The sequence below is a fragment of the Lutra lutra genome, chromosome 1 (assembly GCF_902655055.1).
Source record: "Lutra lutra chromosome 1, mLutLut1.2, whole genome shotgun sequence".
Lineage (NCBI taxonomy): Eukaryota > Metazoa > Chordata > Mammalia > Carnivora > Mustelidae > Lutra > Lutra lutra.
Window position 1 is genome coordinate 153352878 of NC_062278.1, and position 25281 is coordinate 153378158.

Below are 25281 nucleotides of genomic sequence, written 5' to 3' on the forward strand. Positions count from 1 at the left end.
GTGGATATTTATATGTAAGAATCTGGTACCTCCTTTCCTCCTCCCAAGTCAGACTAGAAAAATCCACTACCAGCACACAAGCCTGGAAGCAGGGTAGACCACTTGTGACCTATATTCTGTTGGCAACCACCCCCTTTCCCTGTGGCAGTGCTCCACCTGGATCCCAACTGGGTCCCTTTTATAGTTTCTGCATCCCCCCACCCCCACAAGAAGACACCGTCTGCTGGCTGTAGGAAAGGTCAATTCCTTTGCCGCAATCAGGACAACCCTGAGATGCAAATGACGCCCTAGTGCTTCCTGCTGGATCAGGTCAAAGCTACTCTTCCTTTAAGGTCACACCTTTGTTGGGGCCCCTGAGTGGCTCAGTTGGTTAAGTGTCTGCCTTTGGCTCAGGTCATGATCCTGGGATCAAGCCCCATGTTGGGCTCTGCTCAGCGGGGAGCCTTTTTCCTCTCCCAGCTTGTGTGCTCTCTCTCTCTCTCTCTCTCTGTCAAACGGACAGATAATATCTAAAAAAAAAAAAAAAGGTCACACCTTCCCTTGACTTCTTCCCTTTCCCCATCTTTCCCCACTCCCTAACCAGCTTCCCTGGCAGAGTGCTTCCTAGGAAATCACTTGCACACAAACCCACATTTCCAGGTCTGCTTCTGGAGAACCCAGCCCGTTGCCTCCCTGGGAACAGACTTGCTACGGTGGTAGTGTGTATGCATCCCTGCACTGTTTGGGATGGGCTACACCTTCATTGGTTTCTTCTTTGCACCTGTTTGCCCTAGACAGGGAATATCCCCACTGTCTTACGTTTTCTTCCAGGGAAGTCAGCTGCTCATCCAGTCTCACTTGGTCTATCCCGAGAGGAAATGTCCCCTTCTCTCTGTCGGGAGGAACAGGTGGGAACTCCAAGGGCCCTGAGGACTCTGCTATCAGCTCCTCTGTGGCATTGATGACCTTCAAGACTTCTGTGGAGATGTTGCAGAGAGAAACAGCAGAATACTTCTGTTTGGTCCAACAACAGAAGGGGACAGAAGACAAGAACAGCACATTAACAATGACATGGAAATTTGACATCATCACTGTGCTCATCATGAGACTGATTCCATTATAACACACACAAACGTCGATGTGCCAAAAGAATGAGAAACTGAAAAGTCTACATGGCTGGAGGGCACCTGGAGGTGGCCTGATTTGACGTGGCCTGGCTTCTGTGATTCACACAATTATTTGATTCTGTCCCTCTACTGTCCTTCCCTCCCAGGGAAGAAGGCGACCTCAAGGGGAGGCTATTCCGTCCCCTGTCCGCTGCTGCTGGTTTTATTGCCAAAGGTCATTTTCTGGATGATATTCTACTTCTTCGAAAGAGCTCCAGCCACAGACTCTGTCCAACCACAACCCTGGCTGGTCCATTAGGGAGCCTTCTGGACTGGGTATTAAGAGACCTGGGTTCTAGATCTGGCTCTAACTTCATTTGATGATGGGATCTTGACCCAGTTACTGTGTACTTCTAGAACTCAGCTTCATCATCTGAACAATGAGTGTTGGAAGTGTTCACCTCTGTGTGTCAGTAGCCCCTGTGTGTTTAGCTCCCACACACCTGTTGTCAAGCCCGTTCTCCCTTGCTCTGCTCCACCATAGAGGCTGAATGGAGAAACACTCCATTTCCCTCATCTCTCACAGCCAGGGGTAGTCACGTGACACAGTTCTGCCCAGTAAGCCTGGCAGGAAAGCTTGCCCGGGAGTCTCAATGAAAGCTTTGGTTTTCTTAACCAGGTGAATAGATCCAGCTGATGCTCTCCTTCCCCACTCCTGTCTACCTTGATCACAGCTGTGCAGTTGTGACAAATGCCAAAATGCTGAGTAGCATGGGTCAGAAAGCCTCAAAGAGCCTGGCCCAGACAGCCGCGGATCAGCTGAACCACTGTGAGGCACCCCTGCCTCTGAATATCTTGTTACATGAGGAAAATAGTCCCCTACCATTGAAGCCACTGTTGGCCAGATTTTCTGTTATTTGCAGCTGAATATAGTCCTCACTGACACAAGCTTTTACATTCAGGACTGAAAATTATAATCAGTCCAGATCTGGGCCAAGGTCACTGACGGAGAGAGGCACTGCCACCACAAAAAGTTATCCGCATCTCTAAGTTTGTCAGGAGAGAACGTCAAGCAGTAGGCTGGAGTCTGGTGTTTCTGGATGGCAATGGTTTCAATCTAGAACCCAGTTTATTTATCCCATCAAAGGGCTTGCAAACTGGAAGTCAAATATTGCCTGCTGCTGACTGGGGTGTCTGTGTGTGTGTGTGTGTGTGTTTACAATTTACCAGTAAAATGTTTCAAGAAAATCTGGAATTTTAATGCCTTTGGTACCTTGTAAGGTACTCATATATCCTGGCTAAAATATTAATGATGGCTATGGCTTGATTTTCCATTCCTCCAAGTAGATTCTACTTGCTAGAGGATGTTTTGATACCCTTCCCGATTCGAAGTGTTTAAGTGAAAAGTCACAGTCTAAAAGCTGGCTCTGGGCTTCCATGCTGAGGCACATGGTCTTGTATCTGTCAACCCTTTGTAGGGTTAAGGCACGTGTGCCCACAGGGCTCCCCATCCAGCCTGTCTGCTCTAGAACAGCTGCTTGGCTGACCCAAGAGCCACATTCCTTTTGGTTCAGGGGACTTTGCTACAAACCCAAACAAATGGGTCTGGGGTGTCCGGAGAATGGGATGGAAGGACGATGACGCAGACCCAGTGGAATAAGGTCAGTGTCCCTGGGAACAGCCAGGGTCAACGCTTCACCGGAGGAGAAACAGGGGCTGTCCCCTGCGATCCAGGACGCTGTGACTCGCTGTGGCGGATTGTGAAGATGAATTGGGCTCAAAATGTTTTTGGCATTAAACAGCTGCCACTGTTTGCTTAAGTCCATTTTAGAAAAAGTGACGTTGTACGAATGAAAGCAGATTTGTCACCCTTCTCTCAGGACATAAGTTTGTGTTTAGAAAGTCTGTTCCTTATTTGGTAAAAGGGGTGTTCTTTGTACATCTTTTTTTTTTTGAAAAGAAAGGCATATGACTAAGAGATTCAGAAAAAGACCACAGCACAGTAGAAGGGAAAGTGTGAAAATTTACACGTCTCCAATTAGGACAACATTGTTAAAGGGTCAAGGTTATTAATGGGAAGGATTTAAGAGGTGCGTAAACTGGTCCTGCGTCCTGACTCCAACCCGGCACATTACATCAAAGCGGTAAGCGGGCATCGCTGTTGCTTGGAGGTCATTGTTCCATTCTATCCGTAAATAGCCTTGTTTATTCAACCATAGGGGTTGGAAGCTGGAAGCCAAATATTGCCCAGAGGTGTGTTTTTTAACAAGAATGGCTTCCACGAGACACGTACTTGCCAGATCTCTGTGATCCCCACACTGTTCCCCCTACATGTTTTATTGGGGGTGGTCTATGGTGTGCAGACTCTGTTCCAGGTGCTGGGATAAAAGGGACAATGGGTAAAGTCCCGCCCTCATGGCATGCCTAGTCCTACGCCAGCCACTTGACAAGCAGACATACTTCAGGTGTCCTGAAGGCATCTGCTTTTGCCACTAAGTCAGAATGTGGCAGTACCCGGCAGCTGGGCTGAAGAAGGCACCACAGCTTCACCTGGAAGCTCTGTGGTCTGGGGAAAGCCCTGGAACACTTCAGAAGCTGACTAGCCTCCAGCTGGGGGTAGTGGCAAAAAAAAAAAAAAAAAAAAAAAAAGAAAAAAAGAAAAAAGTATATGCAAACTGGACAAGATCTCTGGTTGGTGAGCCAGATGGCGGGAGCACCCCTCCCCCAGTCTGGTGGGTGAGCTCTCAGAGGGGAAGTACACACTGCCATCCACCAGCCTTTGCAGGAATTCAGGGGCTCCTTGCCCACAACCAAGGACTGGGCTATTTGCTTGGATATGACGGGTGGGAGTGAACAGTGCACCTACCGGAAGTTAAGATACCTGGGATTTAATTAGTCCTATGACAGGAGCAGGGCTGCAAACCTCCCCGTTCCTTAGTTTCCTCACCACTCCAATAAAGGAAATCAGGGCTGACACCAGCTTGTTATGTAAATGTCCCACTCCCTGGCCAGTCTAGATTTAGTAGAAAGCACCTTGTACAATTATGTTAAATTAAGCTATATTTAGCACTGGACAGGGTTTTGTTCAGATGAAAAGCTGGTGTGGACGGGGGTGCTGGCAGGAAGCCCTGTGTGTGGGAGAAGTGAATAGCTAAAGGGACCTTCTGCTTTGTTGCTTACAGCCCCGGAGGGCCTAGCTGAATGGCACAAACAAAGCACAATTTGAGAGCCCAAAGAGAGCTATTATGTAGCTGATGGTACTCCAGAGAGTAATTATAAGATGGATTCAATGTGACAGTTTCCTGGGATCAAAGAAGGGAGAGGTGAAAGTGTGGACATTAGCAGAGAGCATAGGGGCAATTACAGAACAGGAAGTTTGGTCTCAGGATACTTGAGGCCAAGGGCCCCACAGATGATAGGATGGAAATGGCCATGCAATAACAAATTCAACCTTCTAGTGATCAAAGAAATACAAATTAAATAATGAATTTTGTTAAGCGCCAGATACCCGTGCGATTCCCTTTTTAAATGCTTGGTGTGTGCCAACATGACTTGGTGCAGATGGGGCATGGTTTTCAGTGGTCACTACTGAGAGCCTGAGTGTCCCCTGCCAGGGTCAGTCTGTGTCCCAGCCCCATGTGAAACATCAAATCCATCATGCTGCCCTCACTACCTCTGGGGTTGACCCAGTCTACACTTGGGATACAGAAGGTAATGAGAACCACTCCGGTTTCCTTGATCACTCACCAGAGCCAGCACAGTAAGGAACCTCAGCAAGGAGTCATGTTTCCTGCTGCCTATAAGCACCAGCAGGACCAAGGCAGACCTTTCAGAAGGTTGCGGATCACTCTGGGGCCAGGGTCCTGCCATGGTGGCCATTTCAATGAGCCCAAGAAAGCAGAAGAGCAGGGCAGGACCCGAGTCATAAATCCCAGCTGTCTCGTTCTTTTCTCTCTAGCGACTGCAGAGAGAAGCAAGACTTCTTTCCTTTTTGTCTTACTCCCCACAAACTTTAGCCGTGGTGATCTCTCCATCCTGTCCCCACGTACTCCCCCTTCACATAAAACATGCTGCCAGAACGAATTCCTCTTCCATTTACTCTTCCTTATAGACTGTTTGCCCAAGACAAGCAGAATGCAAGGTGTTCCAAGGGACAGATTCTGAGTCTACAGAGTTCTAAAGAAAAGACGGTTTTCAGCCTAAACGCTAGATATACTTGATCAGTAGCAATCCTTGTAAACTCTCCTGATATTTTTTTTTTTTTTCTGGCATCATCACTCATTTCAAAGCATTGTGTTGGACAAAGAAATGCAGACTCATTTCAAGCTGGAATAGACAGGAATGCTCCTTACCAGAATATCCCAAGCTTGCCAACATGTGAATAGCGGGAGTGCGTGAAATGCCTGCCTTCCCAGAGAGGGAACACTCTGGATGCCAGAGGGCTGATTCTAGGCCTGGTTCCACCCAGGCTCACGTGTGTGTCTGCCTGACTCAGCTGGGCCAAAACAGATCCCATGTCGGGCTGCATGTGATGGACCGGGGCTGTGACGGAGGCCTGGCTTTCTATTTATTTGACTTGATGTAAGTCTTGACATGATCTCATCGAATACAATGTGGGGAGGAGAAAAGCCTTCCAGGTTAAATGAGTATGCAGGCGTCTGGGGCAGAAGAGGAATTTTTATAGCTCTACCTTGGGAACTGTTCCGATGCCTATAACAAGAATAGAAGAGCTAAACAGGTAGAGACTGAAGGGACCTGAGCACTAGGGTTTTGTGAGATAAAGAAGGAGGCAGTAGGCTTTGAGGTCCATGGGCCAATCCATGAAACAGGGGTGGGCAGTGGTGAGAGGACTCCCACTTCTTGCTCGCTGGGCTCAGCAGGCATGGAGCCCACAGCTCATCATTCTTTTAGGAGCCTATAAAAATGTTTTAATTTTTTTTTTTAAATGAAAAAGAAGAAGATAAAAAAGAGCTCTTAGGTCCAGGAACATGTTTTAATTCATAATATTCCTATATTAATCTTTTTTTTTTAAAAGATTTTATTTATTTGTCAGAGAGAGAGGAGAGAGAGCGAGCACAGGCAGACAGAATGGCAGGCAGAGGCAGAGGGAGAAGCAGGCTCCCCGCCGAGCAAGGAGCCCAATGTGGGACTCGATCCCAGGACGCTGGGATCATGACCTGAGCCGAAGGCAGCTGCTTAACCAACTGAGCCACTCAGGCGTCCCTATATTAATCTTTTTTTAAAAAATTTTATTTATTTATTTGACAGACAGAGATCACAAGTAGACAGAGAGGCAGGCAAAGAGAGAGAGAGAGGAGGAAGCAGGCTCCCCCTGAGCAGGGAGCCCAATATGGGGCTCGATCCCAGGACCCCAGGATCATGACCTGAGCTGAAGGCAGAGGCTTTAATCCACTGAGCCACCCAGGTGCCCCCATATATTAATCTTTATACCTACACAGTTGTAAAATTTGATTTGTTAGTGGGTTCTATGGAGGAAAGGGCCCATGGGGGCAGAAGTGCTTGGGTACGGAAGTCATATATTGGCCTTGACGTGGCTGCTCTGGAACCTGTCTGTGAGAAGGCACTTGGGCAGCAGCGGCCTGGTGAGGCCTGTCCTCTGGGAGGCACTGCTGTCCTCCCTAGACAATTATAAAGGCCCCAAGCAGGCCCCTATGGGTGGACTGTCCATGCACACTTGGAGAAGCCCCCCTAGTTTCTCCCAACTGCTGTGGGGGGGGGGGCAGGTCGTGGGTGCTGCGGTCCTGTGGCTTCCTACTGAGGACTGATGAGAGTGTGACCTCCTCATTGCACACCCCAGACCACGAGGCTTGGGAAATTTAGGTTACACTGCCTGTGACATTTTGGGCAAATGACTTATTTTTAATTTTTTAAAAAGATATTATTTATTTATTTGACAGAGATCACAAGTAGGCAGAGCAGCAGGCAGAGAAGCGGGGGGAGCAGGCTCCCCACTGAGCAGAGAGCCTGATGTGGGACTTGATCCCAGGACCCTGAGATCATGACCTGAGCCAAAGACAGAGGCCTTAACCCACTGAGCTGCCCAGGCGCCCCTGGGCAAATGATTTAACCTCTCTGAGCCCCCACTGTGAAAGAGGTAACACCATCTAGCTCAAGAGACTTTGGAGAGTAAATTAGACAGCATGTGTCAAGGGGCCACACAGTGCCTGGGTCCAGGGTTGGCCCCTCCTCAACACCCACCCCCACCTGCCCCAGTGTCTAGGTGGACCAGTTACTGGCATGGCCTGGTGACTCAGATGCCTTCCATTATATGTCATGCTCTCGAAACAGCTTTCCTTGCCTACCTGTGTTTTGAAGAATGCTTTTTACTGTTCTTCTTTTTTTTTTTTTTAAGGATTTTATTTATTTATTTGACAGAGAGAAATCACAAGTAGGCAGAGAGGCAGGCAGAGAGAGAGGAGGAAGCAGGCTCCCTGCTGAGCAGAAAGCCCGATGTGGGGCTCGAACCCAGGACCTGGGATCATGACCTGAGCCGAAGGCAGCAGCCCAACCCACTGAGCCACCCAGGCGCCCCTTTTTACTGTTCTTTACTGAAGAAAGTTAAACTTTGCTCCTCTTCATTTCCCAGTTTTTTCTTGCCAACTAGGAATATTTTATTTTATTTTATTTTTTTTAAAGATTTTATTTATTTATTTGAGAGAGAGACAGTGAGAGAGAGCATGAGCGAGGAGAAGGTCAGAGAGAGAAGCAGACTCCCCATGGAGCTGGGAGCCTGATGCGGGACTCGATCCCGTGACTCCCAGGATCATGACCTGAGCCGAAGGCAGTCGTCCAACCAACTGAGCCACCCAGGCGTCCCAACTAGGAATATTTTAAAAAGAGGGGCATGTGGGTGGCTCAGTCGATTAAGCATCTGCCTTCGGCTCAGGTCATGTTCACGGAGTCCCAGGATGGAGTCCTGCATCGGGCTCCCTGCTCAGCATGGAGTCTGCTTCTCCCTCTGCCCTTCACCCTGCTTGTGCTCTCTCTCACTCACTCTCTTCCTCAAATAAATAAATCAAATCTTTTAAAAAATAATATTTTAAAAAGAAAAAAAAAACCCACTATGATCTAGTATTATCTACCACCACCATAATTTCATAAACAAGGGGTAACCTAATGACAAAAAAGGAGAACGTAATATCTGACTCTAGAATGGTCTGTCCTAAGAAATGACAATGGGCAACCTGACATGGACATGCATACCGCCCATCCCCCACCCTCGCCCCCGCCAGGCACATACACGTATTCTGGGAAATATATACACACGTATTTCCCTTTGACTGGGAGCAGAGCGAACTGGGAGTACTGATATGCAATAAAAACAAGGGATGTCATTGCCTAGCTGGGAAACTGAACAACCAGTTCCTCAGACATCACCTGCTGTTTCCCATCAGCACTAATTGAATGCAAGCCTTCAGGAAGAGTCTATCCCACACCAGGGCCCTGGCACAGAGCCCTGTAGGGGATGCAGAGGCCAGTCAGCCATCGTCCCTGTCCTCAGAGAGAAGACAGGGGAGAGGGACACGAAGACCAACAGTAGGTAGCAGAGGACAGGCCCTGCCCTGCACTGTGAGCAGTGGGCTGCGGATCCATAGGGGCCCCACCACTTTGTGACTTTGGGGTTGGTCTGGAAGCACAAGAAAGAAGTTAAAAAATAGTGAAGATGAGGAAGGTCTTTCGGACACCAGTCCCGGAGCCCTGACCCCATAGGGACTGGCACCGCAGCCTGGGGCGTGCCAAGGATGACAAACAGGAGAAGGGAGACGGGGGCAGGGCAGTGCCCCGAATGCCAAACTCAGGAGTTTGAGTTTTGTGCTCTCTGAAAGCGGGTGCCACCGCAGGTTCTTGCTGCTGTTGTTCTCAGGAGCCGGCATTTCCTGACCACTTACCGCATGCCAAGTTCTGTGATGAGCACTTTTGGCCTTGCCTCCCTGAGCTCACCTGACTGCCTTCTGATGCCTGTACTATGATCACATCTCCCAGATGAGGAGCTGAGCCTTAGGGAGGGGTCTGCTCTGAAGGAGCCGGCTTTGCACCCACATGTGCCTGGTTTTGAACCCCAGATACCTCACAGGCCCCTCGAGAGGCCTATGTTTGTAGGAAGGCAGTTCCGACTAGGAGAGGAGGGACAGATTTAGGGCTGGGGAGAAGCTGAAGCAGAGAAAAGTGTTGGGAACTCTAACTGCAGCTGGAATTCAAGGTCGCTGGGGCCTGGGGTTGGGCAGCTGTGTGGGAGTTACAAGGGTGAGGAGCACTTTTCTGGAAAGAGCTGAGAGCATGCCGGGGCTGTGGACTGGGGAGGGAGGCAGCAAGACAGGCTGTGAGCCCAGTTGGCTGAGCTGAGTGAGCCCAGGGAGCTGGCACAAACTGACACTGGTAAGGAGATTTCAACACCAACAGAGAAAGAAGGGTTCTCTGGGCTCTTGGAATAAGGGAAAATATAGTATTGCAAAGATCCTTTCTGACCATCCAAGAGCCAGTGATTTCTAATGGCCAGGATGGAATAAACTCCAGGTCACCCTTTTAGTTTTTATTTTTTTTTAAGTATTTATTTATTTATTTGAGAGAGAGAGAGAGAGAGAGTACTAGTGGGTGAGGAGTGGGAGAAGCAGGTTCCCCACAGAGCAAGGAGCACAATGTGGGACTTGATCCCAGGACCTTGGGATCATGACCTGAGCAGAAGGGAAATGCTTAATGACCCAGTCAACTCATGTACCCCTTGAATCTGTCATTTTTGCTGTCAGGTCACCAGAGCGGGTTGGGGGGACACAACCTTCATAGCTCGGTTGGTAAAAACGAGAAAATGGTGGAGGTGTGGGGCCCTCCTGTTCTCCTTTGAGCCTGTGATAAATGAATGTTCCTCAGGGGGTTGATGGGAGATCGTGGACCTTCCAGGTAATGCAGGGAAAAGCTTCACCTGGGCTCTTCTAAGGACCTTTTTGAACATAAAGGGGTAGTGCTCATGCAGCGTAGAAAAGCCCTTCAGGAGCTCACATTGCATAAAACCCACATGGGGCCCCACTGCTCCCCTGCTGAAGGCTGCTCCCGAGACCCCTCCAGGAGAGAACAGGAGGAAGAAGGCAGCCAGCTCAGAGCTAATGTGGGTCCTGGTGCCATTAGGACTCCAGGCTTATCATCATTACATTTAGCCCTCACAACAACCTGACACAGTTGATGTTTTAATTCCATCTCTAGAGATGAAGAAACTGTGGCTCAGGGAAGATGCAGAGCTGGGATCTGAGCCCAGAGACTTTGGTCTCCAAAGCCCACGCTCCTTCCCACCTGTCACACCACCTCCTCTGCACATAATTCCTGGAACCCAGTGGTCTGTAGGAAGTGACTGTGGAACTGAATTGTACTGAATAATCAGATCAGTAACAATAGATAGGTCAGCGAGACAAGGGCTGCATTGACATTCAGCAGGATAAGCTTTGGCCACACCACCCACCAAGCCACACTACGGAGCTTGAGATCTCCCCAGTGACAAGCTCTGGTTCTGAGCCTTCCTGAACCTACATGGGATTGAGCCAGCAAGGACAGTCAGTGAAAAGGAATGTGGTCTCTAAGGAAATCTGCTCTAAGCGTGGTCCAGGCTTCATGGTCTCCTTGTTACTTTTCTGTCCCATATTACAGATGCTGTGTTGGCTTTAAGAAATGCTTCCATCAAACTACCAAGAGGAAGCAAGGAAATTTATCCTGATTTCATGTATTCCCTCCACCCCTTTTCAAAGGTAAGAAAAGAAACTCCATATGCCCTCTTCAATAGTTGACAGAAATCTGCTAGAAAAATTCAATGCAAATATGTTTCAGCTCTCATAAAACATAAGGCGCTCTGGCGAGGCCTCTACAACCTGTCAAAATACATCCTCCACGAACAGACCCCTGTCCCTGAAGTGACTTGACGAAAGAGGGTGACACAGAATTGTGGAAGGAAATTGGAGTGCGAACAATAAATTCGCATATGTAATAAAATGAAACTACAAACCATAACAGAGATTAGAGAACTGTCCTCTAGGAATGTTTGGGGCCTAAATCATCTAGACTTTGATGGTCAAGGCCATGTATGAAAGAAATGACTTGCTGTCTTAATGGTGATGACAGAAGTGAATTTTTGAAAACTCTGCACTTTCAATCCAGAATTAAACTCCCTGGTCTGTATGTTTTCCTGAGGTCATGTTCTTGTTTAATGCCGGCCAACTGACACCCAGTGAAGGCCACTTCGGGACTGGTCGAGGTGACAAAAGAGGGGGATAAGGGGTCATTACCTTTGCCTGCACCTGCCTTGGTCGGTGTCTGGCAAGCAGGACTTGCTTTCCCAGCAGAGGGGGTGATCATAGTCACCAGTCTTTTTTGCTTTTGCATACTTACTGGCTGTTCTCCAGAAAAATTGTTTCTGATACTGACTGAAAGTGTTTGCCTGCTGCTGGCCGTAACCGGGGGGTTTCTGGGGCACGTGATCACTTCTGAAGAAGCCCAGTGAGATGTGAAACCATCTTCCACATTCACTGGGAAAGGAGGTGATTCTTTTTACCTCTTGGCAGCGTGGGGGATCTTGGTAAATGAAAGGTCCTCCTTATCATTCTCTGTGGACACCTTTCCAGGCACTGCTTATGTCACTCAGAATAAAAGCTGAGGTTCTCCGCATGGCCCCCGTCACTTCTCTCACTGTCCTCCCCTTTGCCATATTGCGCCAACCACCCTGGCTCCTTTATCAGTTCCTTAAACTTGTCCAGGTCATTTCCACCGTAAGTCTTTTCTTGTGTTGCTCTGCCGGGAGGAACCTTCCTTTAGATTTTCCCCAACTTCTTCCTTCTTGTCCTTCAGGCCTCAGTCCAAGGGACACTCGGTCAGAACGGTGTCTGAAAAGACCTTCCTGGACTCACAATCTGACATCATCCCCTGAACCTGTCTACATATTTATCAGCTGTCTCCTCCAATAGAAGGTAAATTCCACGAGGCAGGTAACTCTTCTCTCTTATCCCTGCTGTACTGCAGCTCTTGGAATAGCTCAAAAACTATTAGTTGAATAAATGGCAAAGGTACAGGGATTCACTCTCTAGAGCCTGTGTGGCCTCTTCTCATAAGGGATTGTCTCCTGTAAGTCCTGTCGGGCCTGCACACCAGGAAGATCCATTCCTCCCTTCACTGGAGGGAAAATTAAGGGCCTTCCTCCCTTGCTACCTCCTCCCCTCTCCCAAATAACTAGTGGATATTTGTCCCAACACCATTTATTAAGAAGTTTCTTTTTCTGACTGGGGGTGAGAGGTAGGTGGGAATCATGAGATAAATCATGAGTTAAATTTTAATATATTCTAGGCTGTACTTCTGGCCTATTTCATTATAGCTTATATCACTCTCTCACAAATTTAATTACTGTGCTTTTAAAGTATACAGTAATATCTTAATACGGGGGTCCTCTTCATTCAGATCTTATTTTTTGTAAACGTATCTAAATTATTCTTGACTTTTTTCTATCAGGTTTTCTATCAGATTTTCTTTCTTTTGAGAAGTTAAAAAAATGTCTGGTTCAGATTTGGATTTGATTTACATCAGGCTTCTGCCCTAATTTTGGAAGAATTCACCTTTACATTATCTTTTCTTCCATTAGGTGGCTATGTTTCCTGGAGACTTGAAGTTTTCTAAAGTTTTAATGTTCTATTTTTTGTTCCTAGTACGGAGAGAATTCATTTCCATATCTGCTCTCACCAGCTCCCAAACTTGGTTTGAGATTCATCCGTGAATTTCATTGCAGATTAATGGCTAAACTAGAAGCCCCTGACATGAGGAGTTCTAATGTAAATCTTGGAATTGACACTTGGGCTGTACTACTGTGTAATTACATCCAATGATGTGGATTTATGAATATAACTGCTACTAACAGACCATTTCTTCCAAAAGAATGGGTTTTTATTTTGCATTTATTTGTGTTCAAGGTTGTGGTAATCTTTTGCAGGCTCTGTGTCTCAGGTAAATGTTCATGATCTCTGGCCTTATGCAGGCCTTCCTTGCTGTGTGGGGATCCTTTCTATTTGTCCATATAATTTCCTTTCCCGCTCTATGCAAGAGCTATTTCAAATCTTCTCTACAATCTGGAAATGTCAATTCTACCACCCCTTCGCCTTCAGAAGACAAACTTGCTTTTCAGTTCAGAGAGCGGGGGGTAGATGGGGGGGCATGGGATACAGAGCATAAAACAAAACCTCTCCAACTTCCTGACATCAAATTTACACAATTCCTTGTATCTGGACCAAATCTGTCTGCTCTTGCAGTGCTGATGCCTTATCTGTTTTCTGGACCTTGTCCCCTCCATTTCGCCAAGAGTCCCTATTGTGGGACATTTATGTCATTGTTTCCCTACAAGAATAATGCAATGCTTGATGGACTGTACTGGTGTACCCTGGGCGGCTTGTTCAGTTTTTCCATAGGATAAAGGATGCAAAGTACATTTGCTGGACCAAAGGGTGTGCCCATTCTGATGGCTCGGACTTACCCAGTTCCCAGCACACTAATGCGGGTTCCTACTATTTTGTGTGCATTAGACTGCCTCTTTCCCTGAACTCCTAGCAACGTCGGTTATGATTCTTTTTAGTCATCCAATTTGTTAGGCAAAGTGACATTTCGGTATTTCAATTTGCATTTTTGTTGCTCGTCTAAACAAATGATGAACTTTGCCCTGTTCATGGCTGTCTTCCCAGCATCTTACTGTGCATTTGTTGAACGGGAAAGATGAATGTGCAGACCATATGCTAAGTTCTGAGCTACATGTTGAATTAGATACAGTTGAAATACAGTTTAAGCTAAATATTTTTTTCACATGCTTATTGGTCATTTACTTTTTTTTTTTTTTTTTTGGTGAATTGCCTGTTCATGTGCAATGCCCTTTTTACCCATTAGCATTATGAGGCTAAGTTAATTGTTTGCCCATTATGTATTTAAGCAATATGTCTTCTCAGTTATTGTTTGCCTTTTAACTTTATGGCTTTTGAAGAATGAACATGTCTCCCCCCACCCCCACCAAGATTTGTTGAGATATAATTGAGATATAACATTGTGTAAATTTAAGACGTATAACATGATGATTTGATACACTTATACACTGTGAAAAGATTACCATAATAGGGTTAGTTAACATCTCAATCATCTCTTATAATCTCCATTTTTTTGGTGTGTGGTGAGAACACCTAAGATTTACTTTCTCAGCAACTTCGGAGTATGTAATACAGTATTATTAACTACAGTCACTATGCTATGTTCCCCAGTACTGACTCATGTTGCAACTGGAAGTTTGAACTCTTTGACCAACACCTCCCCATTTCATCCATCCCACAGACCCTGGCAACCACTACTCTACTCTCCATGTCTATGGGTTCACCTCTTCTAGATTTCACATGTGAGATCATACAGTATTTGTCTTTCTCTGACTTATTTTACTTAGCATAACACTCTCAAGGTCCATCCATGTTGTCACAAATGGCAAGAGTTCCTTATTCCTCACAGACTGAATAATACTCCATCGTACATATATGCCACATCTTCTTTACCCATTCATCTGTAGATGGATACTTAGATTGTTTCCATATCTTGGCTACTGGATAATGCTGCCTTAAACATGGGAGAGCAGATATCTCTTCCAGATCCTGATTTAATTTCCTTTGGATATATGCCCAGATATTACTGGACATTACTGGACCAAACTCCATACTGTTTTCCACAGCGTCTGTACCAATTTACATCCCCACCAACTGTGTACCCAGGGGTTCCCTTTTCTCCATATCCTCGCCAACACTTGTTTTCACTTCTCTTTTTGATGGCAGCCATTCTAACAGGTGTCTTTTCTAACAGCATCTTTTCATGTCCCTACCTATTGGTTATTTGTATGCCTTCTTTGGAAAAATGTCTATTGAGGTCTTCTGCCCACTTTTATTTTTTCTATTTTTATTTTTTAAAGATTTTATTTATTTATTTGACACACAGAGAGAGATCACAAGTAGGCAGAGAGGCAGACAGAGAGAGAGAGAGAGAGAGAAACAGGCTCCCTGCTGAGCAGAGAGCCCGACGCGGGGCTTGATTCCAGGACCCTGAGACCATGACATTAGCTGAAAGCAGAGGCTTAACCCTCTGAGCCACCCAGGCTCCCCCTTTGCCCACTTTTAAATTAGGTTGTTCACTTTTTGCTATTGAATTGTAGGAGTTCCTTATATATTTTGGATACTAACCTTTATCACATATAAGGTTTGCAAACAATTTCTCTTATTCTGTAGGTTGCTTTTCCATTTCATTGGTTGTTTCTTTTGCTATACAAGAGCTTTTCAGTTTGATGTAGTTTCACTTATTTATTTCACGTATTATTTTGTTACTTGTGCTTTTGGTGTCATAGCCAAAGAAATCATTGCCAACACCAGTGTCAAGGAGATTTTTCCCTCTGTTTCTTGAGGAGTTTTAGAGTTTCAGTCTTTAATTCATTTTGAGCTAATTTTTGTGAATAATGTAAGGTATGGGTCCAATTTCATTCTTCTGCATGAGATTATCCAGTTTTCCCATATTATTCATTGAAGAGACTATCTTTTGAGCATTGAGTATTCCCAATTGAGTATATGAGGGTTTATTTCTGGGCTCTTGATTCTCTTTCACTGATCTGTATGTCTCTGTTTATGCCAGTACCATACTATTTTGACATCTATGACAGTGAAGCATAGTTTGAAATCAGGGATGCAAATCCTCCAGTTTTGTTCTTCTTTCTCAGGATTGATTTGGCTATTTGGGGTCTTTTGTGGTTTCATACAAATTTTAAAATTGCTTTTTTCTATTTCTGTGAAAAACGTCATTGGAATTTTAATAAAATTTTGATAGGAATTGCATTGATTCTATAGAAGGATTTTATGGTGTGCATATTTTAACAAAATTAGTTCTGATCCATGAACATGGGGTATTTTCCCATTGTTTGTGTCTTCTTCAATTTCTTTCATCAAAGTCTTATAATTTTCAGAGTACAGGTCTTTCATTTTCCTGGTTAAAAATTTTTTTAAAAGATTTTATTAGTTCATTTGACAGAGAGAGACATGGCGAGAGAGGGAACACAAGCAGGGGGAGTGGAAGAGGGAGAAGCAGGCTTCCTGCCGAGCAGGGATCCTGATGTGGGGCTCGATCCCAGGACCCCGGGATCATGACCTGAGCTGAAGGCAGATGCTTAATGACTGAGCCACCCAAGCACCCCTTCCTGATTAAATTTATTCCCAAGTATTCTTTTGTTTTTGATGCAAATACAAATGGGATTATTTTATTTCTTTTACAGATATTTCCTTGTTAGTATATAAAACAAAACTGACTTCTGTATGTTGATTTTGTATTCTGCAAATTTACTGAATTTGCTGATTAGTTTTAACAGTTCTTTGGAGTCTTCAGGATTTTCTCTATATAAGATCACATTGCCTGCAAACATGACAATTACTACTTCCTTTCCAAATTGGATGCATTTTACTTCTTTTTCCTGCCTGATTATTCTGCGTAAGACGTCCTGTACTATGTTGAAGAGACGTGGTAAGAGTGGGCACCCTTGTAAAAGAGGAAAAGCTTTCAGTCTTTCACCATTGAGTATGCTGTTAGCTATGGGCTTGTCATCTGTGAGTTATACTGAGGATGTTCCTTCTACACACAATTTATTGTGAGTTTTTATCATGAAAGGTTGTTGCATTTTGTCAAGTGCTTTTTTCTGCATCTATTGAGAAGATCATGATTTTTATCCTTCATTATATTAATGTAGTATATTATATTTATTGATCTGTGTATGTTGAACCATCTTGGCATCCCAGAGATAAATCCCACTTGATCATGCTGTACAATTCTTTAATGTATTATTGAATTCAGTTTGCTAATATTTTGTCAAGAATATTTGCATCTATATTTTTCAGGGATATTAACCTGTAGTTTCTAGTGTCCTTATCTGGCTAGGGTAAAAGGGTAACGTTGGCCTCATAGAATGAGTTTGGGAGTATTCTCTCCTCTTCAATCTTTGGGAAGAATTAAAGAAGGCGTGGCATTTATGCTTCTTTAAATATTTGGCAGAATGAGCCACTGGTCCTGGGCACTTCTGTCCTGGGAGGTTTTTGATTACTGATTCAGTATTCTTAGTCATTATTGGTTTATTCAGATTTTCTATTTCTTCATGATTCAGTTTTGGTAGGTTGCATCTTTCTAGGAATTTATCCATTTCTTTTAGGTTGTCCAATTTGTTGGTATACAATTGTTTATAGTGTTCTTTCATGGTACTTTTTATTTCTCTGATTTGATTATTATGTCTCCTCTTTCATTTCTGATTTTATTTATTTGAATCGTCTCTCCTTTTCCTTAGTTAGTATAGGTAAAATTTTGTCAATTTTGTTTTTACCCCCCAAACCAACTCCAGTTTCATTGATCTTTTCTATTGTTTTCCTTGTCTCTATTTCATTTGTTTCTGTTCTGTTTTTTGTTATTTCCTTTCTTCTGCTAACTTTGGGTTTAGTTTGTTCTTATTTTTTAGTTTCTTGAGGTATAAAGTTGGGTTGTTTATTGAGATCTTTCTTTTTTCTTAATGTAGGCATTTATCACTATAAACTTCCATCTTAGAATTGCTTTTGTTACATCCCATAAGATTTGATATATTTGGCTTCCATTTTCATTTGTTTGAAGACTTTTTTATTGCCCTTTTGATTTATTTTATTACTTTGTTATTTTTTTAAAAGATTTTATTTTGTTTATTTGAGAGAGTGAGTGAACAAGTGAGTGCACAAGTGGGTGAGGGGATGAGGGGCAGAGGTAGCAGGAAAAGCAGACTCCCCTCCAAGCCCAGACCCTAACGTGGGTCTCAATCACTACCTAAACTGAAGACAGATGCTTAACTGGCTGAGCCACCCAGGCACCCGTTGATTTGTTTTTTTAACCTATTGATTTTTTAGGAGTGTGTTATATAATTTCCACATATTTGTGAATTTTCCAGTTTTCTTCCTGTTACTGATTTTTAGTTTTATACCACTATAGTTAGAAAATATACTTAGTATGATATCAACCTTCTTAAATTTGTTAAGACTTGCTTTGTAACCTAACATACGTTCTATCCTGAAGAATGCCCCATGTAAGCTTGCAAAGAATGTTGGTTGGAATGGATATATATATGGAGATATATATATATATCTCCATATCTCAGTTCCATTTGGTCTGAAATATAGTTCAAGTCCAACATTTCCTTATTGATCTTCTCTCTGGATTATTTATACACTGTTCAAAGTGGGGTACGGAAGTCCCCTTCCCCTACTGTATTGTTGTTTATTTCTCCTATCAGATCTGTTTGTATTTGCTTAATATATTTAGACGCTCCAACACTGGGTGCATACATATTTATGATTTTTATATATTTTTGATGAGTTGACCCCTTTATCATTTTATAATGACATTGCTTCATTACAGCATTTGAATCAAGTCTATTTTGTCTAATATAATTAAACCTACCTTTGTTCTCTTTTGGCTTCCATTTTCGTAGAATATCTTTTTCCATCCCTTTACTTTATGCCTATGTGTGTCCTTAAAGCAGAAGTGAGTCTTTTGTAAGCAGTGGATAGTTGGGTCTTGTTTTTTAATCTATTCAGCTACTCTATGTCTCTTGACTAGTGAATTTAATCAATTTACATTTAGAGTAACTATTCATAGGTAAGGACTAATTAATGTAGCTTATTAATTGGTTTCTAGCTGTTTTGTTGTTCTCTTGTTCCTTTCTTCCTCTCTTGCCACCTTCCTTGTGATTGATGACTTTCTGTAGTGGTATGCTTTGACTCCCATGTCTTTATCTTTTGTGTATCTATGGTAGATTTTGCTTGTATCATAAGATTTACACAAAACAGTTTATAGATATGACGATCTATTTTATGCTGATAACAACTTCAGTGGCATACAAAACTACATTCTACCCTCCCCTTTTATGTTTTTGATGTCACAATTCACCTATTTTTATATTGTATCATTAACAAATTATCATAGTTATAGTTATTTTTCATATTTTTGTCCTTTAATCTTTTTACTGGCATTAAGTACTTAACACACTACCGTATTACAGTATTAGGGTATTCTGTACTTGACTATATATTTACCTTTATCAGTGCATTGTATATTTTCATGCCTTCATATTATTAATTAGCTCATTCTCATTTCAGCTTGAAGAACTTTAGCATTTCTTGTAAGGCAGATCTAGTGTTGCTTAACTTGTTCAACTTTTGTGTGTCTGGGAATGAATGAGGTTATCTGTACTTCATTTCTGAAGGACAACTTTGCCAGATAAAGTATTCTTGGTTGGCAGGTTTATTTTTTTCTTTCAGCATTTTGAGTCTGTTATTCCACTGTGTCTTGGCTTGTAAGGTTTCTGCTGAGAAATCTGTTGATAGCCTTATGAAGATTCCTTTATAAGTGATAAGTTTCTTTCCTCTTGCTGTTTTTAAGATCCTCTTTTTGTCCTTCATTTTTGCTAGTTTTATTATGGGTGGGTCTTGGAGAAAAAAATTTTTGAGTTTAACCTCTTTGGGGACTTATGAGCTTCATGAAGCTCATAAGCTTTGGATGGTCAAACCTCTGCTCAGAAGTTCTCAACCATTATTATTATTTTATTTATTTGAGAGACAGAGACTGAGAGAGAGCAAGAGAGAGCATGGGAAGGAGGGGCAAAGGGAGAGGGGGAAGCAGAATCCCCACCATTTTCAAGCAGGGATCCTGAAATGGAGCTCGATCCCAGGACCCCGAGATCATGACCTGAGCTGAAGGCAGATGCTTAACCAACTGAGTCACCCCTCAATCATCATTTTTTTTAAAGATTTTATTTGTTTATTTGACAGACAGGGATCATAAGTAGGCAGAGAGGCAGGCAGAGAGAGAGAGAGAGAGGAGGAAGCAGGTTCTCCGCTGAGCAGAGAACCTGATGCAGGACTTGATCCCAGGACCCTGAGGATCCTGGTGCCCTCATCATTTTTTTAAAACAAGCTTTCTGTCCCGTTCTCTCTTCCTTCTCCTTCTTGGTCTCTAATAATTCAGATTGCTTCTCTTGATGGTATCCATAGTTCACATAGGCTCTCCTCACTCTTTTTCATTATTTTTCTTTTGTTCTCCTCTGGCTGCATAATTTCCAAGGTCCTGTCTCCTACTTCACATGTTGTTTCTTCTCCTCAATCCATTCTGCTCTTGATACTCTCTATTGTACCTTTCATTTCATTCACAGTATTCCTCAGCTCCAGAATTTCTGTTTGGTTCCTTCTTATGATTTCTGCCTCTTTGTTAAACTTTTCATTTTGTTTTATGCATTGATTTCTTAATTTTGTTGAATTGACTTTCTGTGTTTTCTCATAGCTCATTGAGCTTGCTTTAAAAACATATTTGGAATTCTTCATCAGGTAAATCACAATCTCCATTTTGGGAGGTGAGTTACTGGAAGATTATTGTGATCCTTTGGTGGTGTCATGTTTCCTTGATTTTTCATTTTCCTGTAAGTTGTGTGTAGCTATCTTTGCATTTGAAGTAGCAGTCACCTCCTCCAGTCTTTACGGACTGACTTCAGGAGAGAAATACCTTCTATCATCTTTAACCCACTGAGCCACCCAGGTGCCCCCCTTCTATCATCTTTACCAGGGATTCTGAGGCTTTCTCAGACCTCCTATGGATACCCCTACTCCACATTTCTTTGTCCCCCCTCACCTGTTCAAGCCCTATGGATAAGAGCTGCAGCTCTAAGTGCACAGTTAAAGCTTCCTCCCCACACCCCCACACCCCCGCCACCCAAGGCAACAGTTAAATGGAGAGTTAGAGGGGTGCCTGGGTGGCTCGGTGGGTTAAAGCCTCTGTCTTCGGCTCAGGGCATGATCCTAGGGTATTGGGATTGAGCCCCGCATCAGGCTCTCTGCTCGACAGGGAGCCTGCTTCCTCCTCTCTCTCTGCTTGCCTCTCTGCCTACTTGTGATCTCTGTGTGTCAAATAAATAAAATCTTAAAAAAAAATGGAGAGTTAGAAAAGAGGTGTTAATTCTTCAACAGGCATAGGCCTACTGAGATCAATCACTTGTAAGATACAAGTCAGTACCTAACACTCTATTCTCTCTAGCACCAACTAGAGATGAAGACACTCTGAAATAGAATGTGACCTGGGATGAAAGACACTGAATCCTTACATGAACGTGTGTTATTTTACAGGGGTGAGACACACACAGATACAGTTGACTTTATGTTAACACTGATATCAACAAAAAGGTTTTCATGAGCACATTAAAATTCAGAAACAAAAGGCTCTGGGTATGTTGGAATAGTCAATAGATCTGTCTCCTTGATCACTGACCGGGATTATGTATCCTTGTTCCTTAGTGTTAGTAAATGAGCAGACAGAAGAAGATGCATAAATTCATCTCTTGTTTGGGAAGAAAGACATATAATAATTTAGGGAGCTCTCAATACTTATGATGAGAATTATTCCGTGAAACTATACATATGGGAGCTATCTGCTGGTCTGTAACTCCCTCGTGAAAGCAAAGCCCAATGATCCAGCGACTTCTAATGGTTATAAACAAAGGCACTTTAGATAAAATGCTTTCAGGACACCAGCTATACAAATTTTACTATAATGCAAGAACTAACTAATCTGGGCCTTCAATAGACATTCATATTCCAAGAGCTTGATACATGGGACATCTTTTGTCATATAAACAGTGTCATAAAGGATACTTAGGTCAGGAAACAAAAAAATTAACCTAATCTGTTACATTTTTAGAACCAGGGGATTTGGGAGCCAAAAGGGACCTCAGGGACATGTGCTCTAAGCCTGGGAAGATTACGGGCTTGTGGGAAATCCAGCCTCTGAACGCAGTCTCCAAACTCAGGCCAGGAGTTCTTGGCCATTCTTGGCTCCTTCAGGAATGCTGCCCTTGCATACCTAGATGCAGGCCCTTCTAAGAACTGCTTTGGCCAGGACTTTCTCCCAGAACCATTGGCATGGCCATCTGCCCAGTGGTAGAGGTGGTGCTCACTTTTGGGCTCTAAGGATCACATGGTTTAGGGGGTTGACCCCTAAGCTTTGATGGAATAAAATGAGTTCAAGGACAAAATGATTCTTTGGGAATCCAGTACCCAAGAGGTTTCTGGGCTCCTCCTAGCTCTGTAAGCGTGTTCTTCCATTGGTTAAAATTCAGAAGGTAGGTACCACCCTCCAACCCCCAGAGAAAGTAAGCCACCTATAGGACAAGTTTGCCTACAGCAAAGGACTGAATCCAGTCAAGATAAAATGGTTCTTCTGCCTCTGGGCAGGATTCTAAAGCCCCGGTTCTTATGTGGGTTGTCATACTAAAGACACTAAACAGCCACTGATATCCAGTGTCTGAGGGAACATGCACATTCCTCTGCTTTGGCTCCCAGAGAGCAGGGCCAGTGTGGGAGGCAGGGGGACAGTGACGGCTGAGCAAACCTCTCTCTGCATAAGGCAAAGCTCCTCTTAATAAGGGAAAGGCAATTAGCAGCCAATTGGGCATTGGGATTTCTTTGCTGCCTACACAGCACTGAAGGATTTGTGAACTGGGGACCATGCATTTCTCCTGTTTAGTTACCAACTTAGTCTGGTTTCCCAGAAGCAGATGTGAGACAGGGATTTAGTTCATGCGGGAGGCGATCCCTGGAAATAGTGGTGGAGAAGGTGGAGGAGGGGTACGTGGGGGCAGGGGAGGGAAGGGAGTCGAGGAGGACTGTTCATCCTGTTGGGTGCCTAGAGCTCGGGTGGCTGGGGAATTCGGGGAGTCAGTATGCAGCTCTGCCCCAGAGTCACCATGCCCACAGAGGCCAAAAAGCTGGTGCTGCTCCCAGCTGGGGTTCTCGCTCTCCCTTTCAGCCTGACTTTTGCAGAGGAAGAAAAGCTCCTGCTGCATCAGGGGTCTTCAGGCAGCTAGACTTTGGGCCAGTATGCATTGCTAGAGTAAAGAGATTGGGGAGCACTGACCACTTCTGAAATCATTACACAAGCCCAGTTCCACTCCCAAACCATGCTGTGTGCCAGCCATATGTGTGTGTGTGTGTGTGTGCGCACACATGCTGTACAAATCAGTCGTGGTTGGCCCACAGGGGAAGTCACAGTTATTCTGATACTGAAGATGGAAACGTGGGGCAGTCTCATGTAGTGCCTTCCCACTTATATTCTACCTAGCACGACAAAACCCCAGATGTGGTTACAGACCTATGTTAGACATGCCAGGTGTCAACTGGAAATAGGTACTAAGTTGTTGCTTCAGTACCTGAAGATGGATGTTAACTCACAGCCGTGAGGTTTATAGGCGATCTGGTATTTGCTGGGCTCCTGCTATGTGCTAAGCACCATGCTGTAAAATTCAACCCTCACAACTCTATCAGGGAGTACGATTATCCTTATTTTACAGATGAGGCCAAGATGTGTTTATGCAATCAACCATGAGGCCCAGGGCTGAGTCCCAGGGATCAGCTGAAAAACACAGCAGGTGCGGGCCTGTCTCAGTGCTGAGAGCAAGCTCAGGGACTGCAGGGCAGTTGTGGCTGTGGAGTGGAGGAAGAACTGGAGTAGTCATGCACGGTCTGGAGGGACAGGGAGAGCAGCTGGGGTCAGGGTCCAGTGGGAGGCAAGAAATCACCTTGGCTTGTTCTAAGCACTAGCCAAAGTTTGCAGAGTTTGCAAATTGCATGGTTGCATTTCGAATTCAGTCTTATCTTGAAGCCTATCTCTATATCCTTTTGCTTCTAAATAATAGTGAAGATATAAACCTGTATTTCTGTGTTCCCATCCCAGAGTAAACCATGCCTGATGAGGAAAATATATGTTAATTATCTTTCTCAGTTTGCTCCCCAGATTTTTACATACAATAAATGATAGCCGATGGATATTTTAATGCACTGCTTCATGGTAGGCGAGGGGAAAACTTAAATTTTGAGAAACTGACATATTTGGGAGCTTGAATAAAAGCAACTGTCCTAGTTTCTTGCTCAGTGAGGGCACGGGGCAGAACGGGGGCTTATCTTAGATTTTTCTTGCCCTGGCTCCTCCTTTCCCTGTTCACGTTCTGCCCAAGAGAGCACAGCGCAGACTGGCTGCTCTGCTTCCAGAAGGTGAGGCCTGCAGGCTGACAGGGGCTGGGAGTCCATGACTCATCATGGCCGGCGGGCTGCTGGAACAGCAGGCCTGTGGGGAGCCTTGTGACTGTCAGGCAGCAAAGCCAGTAGGATGCAGAGGCATTGTAAGAAATACCATGATATTCCTCAGTTACCATCTGGCTCTGAGTTCTGGCAGACAAATGTGACTGTCATGGGATACTGGTTCACGTAACAGAGAGGAGCAGAGCCCATTACCACCGAGGAAGTGATGGGTTGGAGCCCACATCCCAGGGAGGGGTTGCCTGTGAAGGCCACGCTCAGGCCTCCAGCCTACAGACGTGGCGGGGGACAGATGTGTGCACATCCTTGGGCAGAGGACCTGACAGACTGTGGAGTAGGAGAATTCAATGGCTATGGAGGGTGGGACAGGAATGAAGGAGATGCAGAGTCTGAGCTGTCGGAGGGCTCAGGGGCTCGGCGGTGGAAGAGGGCCCCCAGTTGGCTCTTGGCCGGCTCTTGCCATATCCGTGCTCTTTGTGGGCTTGGCCTGGCTCCTCCCCCAGCTTGGCTGTTGTGCAGATGAAGGAGCTCATTCCCCCACTCATGTGCGCTACCAGGAACTTGTTAGCTTATATAATGTACTCTCAGAAGAGGGGAAAAAACTACCACGAGTGCAGAGAAATCTACATGTTTCCAGGCAAGACCTTATCTGATTACAGAAGAGACAGCTCATCATAGTAAAGAAAGGACCTGTGATTTGAGGCCAAGCAGGTCTGGGATGCAGCTCCAGTTCTGAAGCTGACCAGTTATGGGCCTTGCGTAAGTGCCTTCAGGACAAGCCTCTGCATCACCTTCAAAGGGTTTTTATGAAATGAATTCATTAACATAAGCAAAGCACTAGGCACTCAACAAATGTTAGCTTCCTTCTCTTCCACTCGAAGCAGTAGGGATAGCCTGACTGTCCAGTGGCCAAGTCTACAGGGATGTGCTTGGAGAAGCTGTAGAGGAAAGAATGGGGGTAGAGCACTGATTGCGGGGTAGGGGCCCAGGACCCCCCCTTTCTGCCAGGGGGTTTT

At 44.5% G+C, this 25281-nt stretch overlaps 1 protein-coding gene across 8 annotated transcripts in view; it reads right to left on the reverse strand.

The window, feature by feature from the left end:
• The window catches only part of MYRIP (myosin VIIA and Rab interacting protein), a 409223-nt gene that overhangs the window by 14791 nt on the left and 369151 nt on the right, over positions 1-25281 (reverse strand). For 7 of the 8 annotated variants that reach the window (XM_047739933.1, XM_047739939.1, XM_047739903.1 and 4 more), the window contains one exon: positions 799-993. The exons of the other annotated variant lie outside the window; for it this stretch is intronic. In XM_047739933.1, the coding sequence (XP_047595889.1) occupies positions 799-993 (195 nt within the window). The remainder of the gene's footprint in view (positions 1-798; positions 994-25281) is intronic. 8 annotated transcript variants of the gene reach the window in all.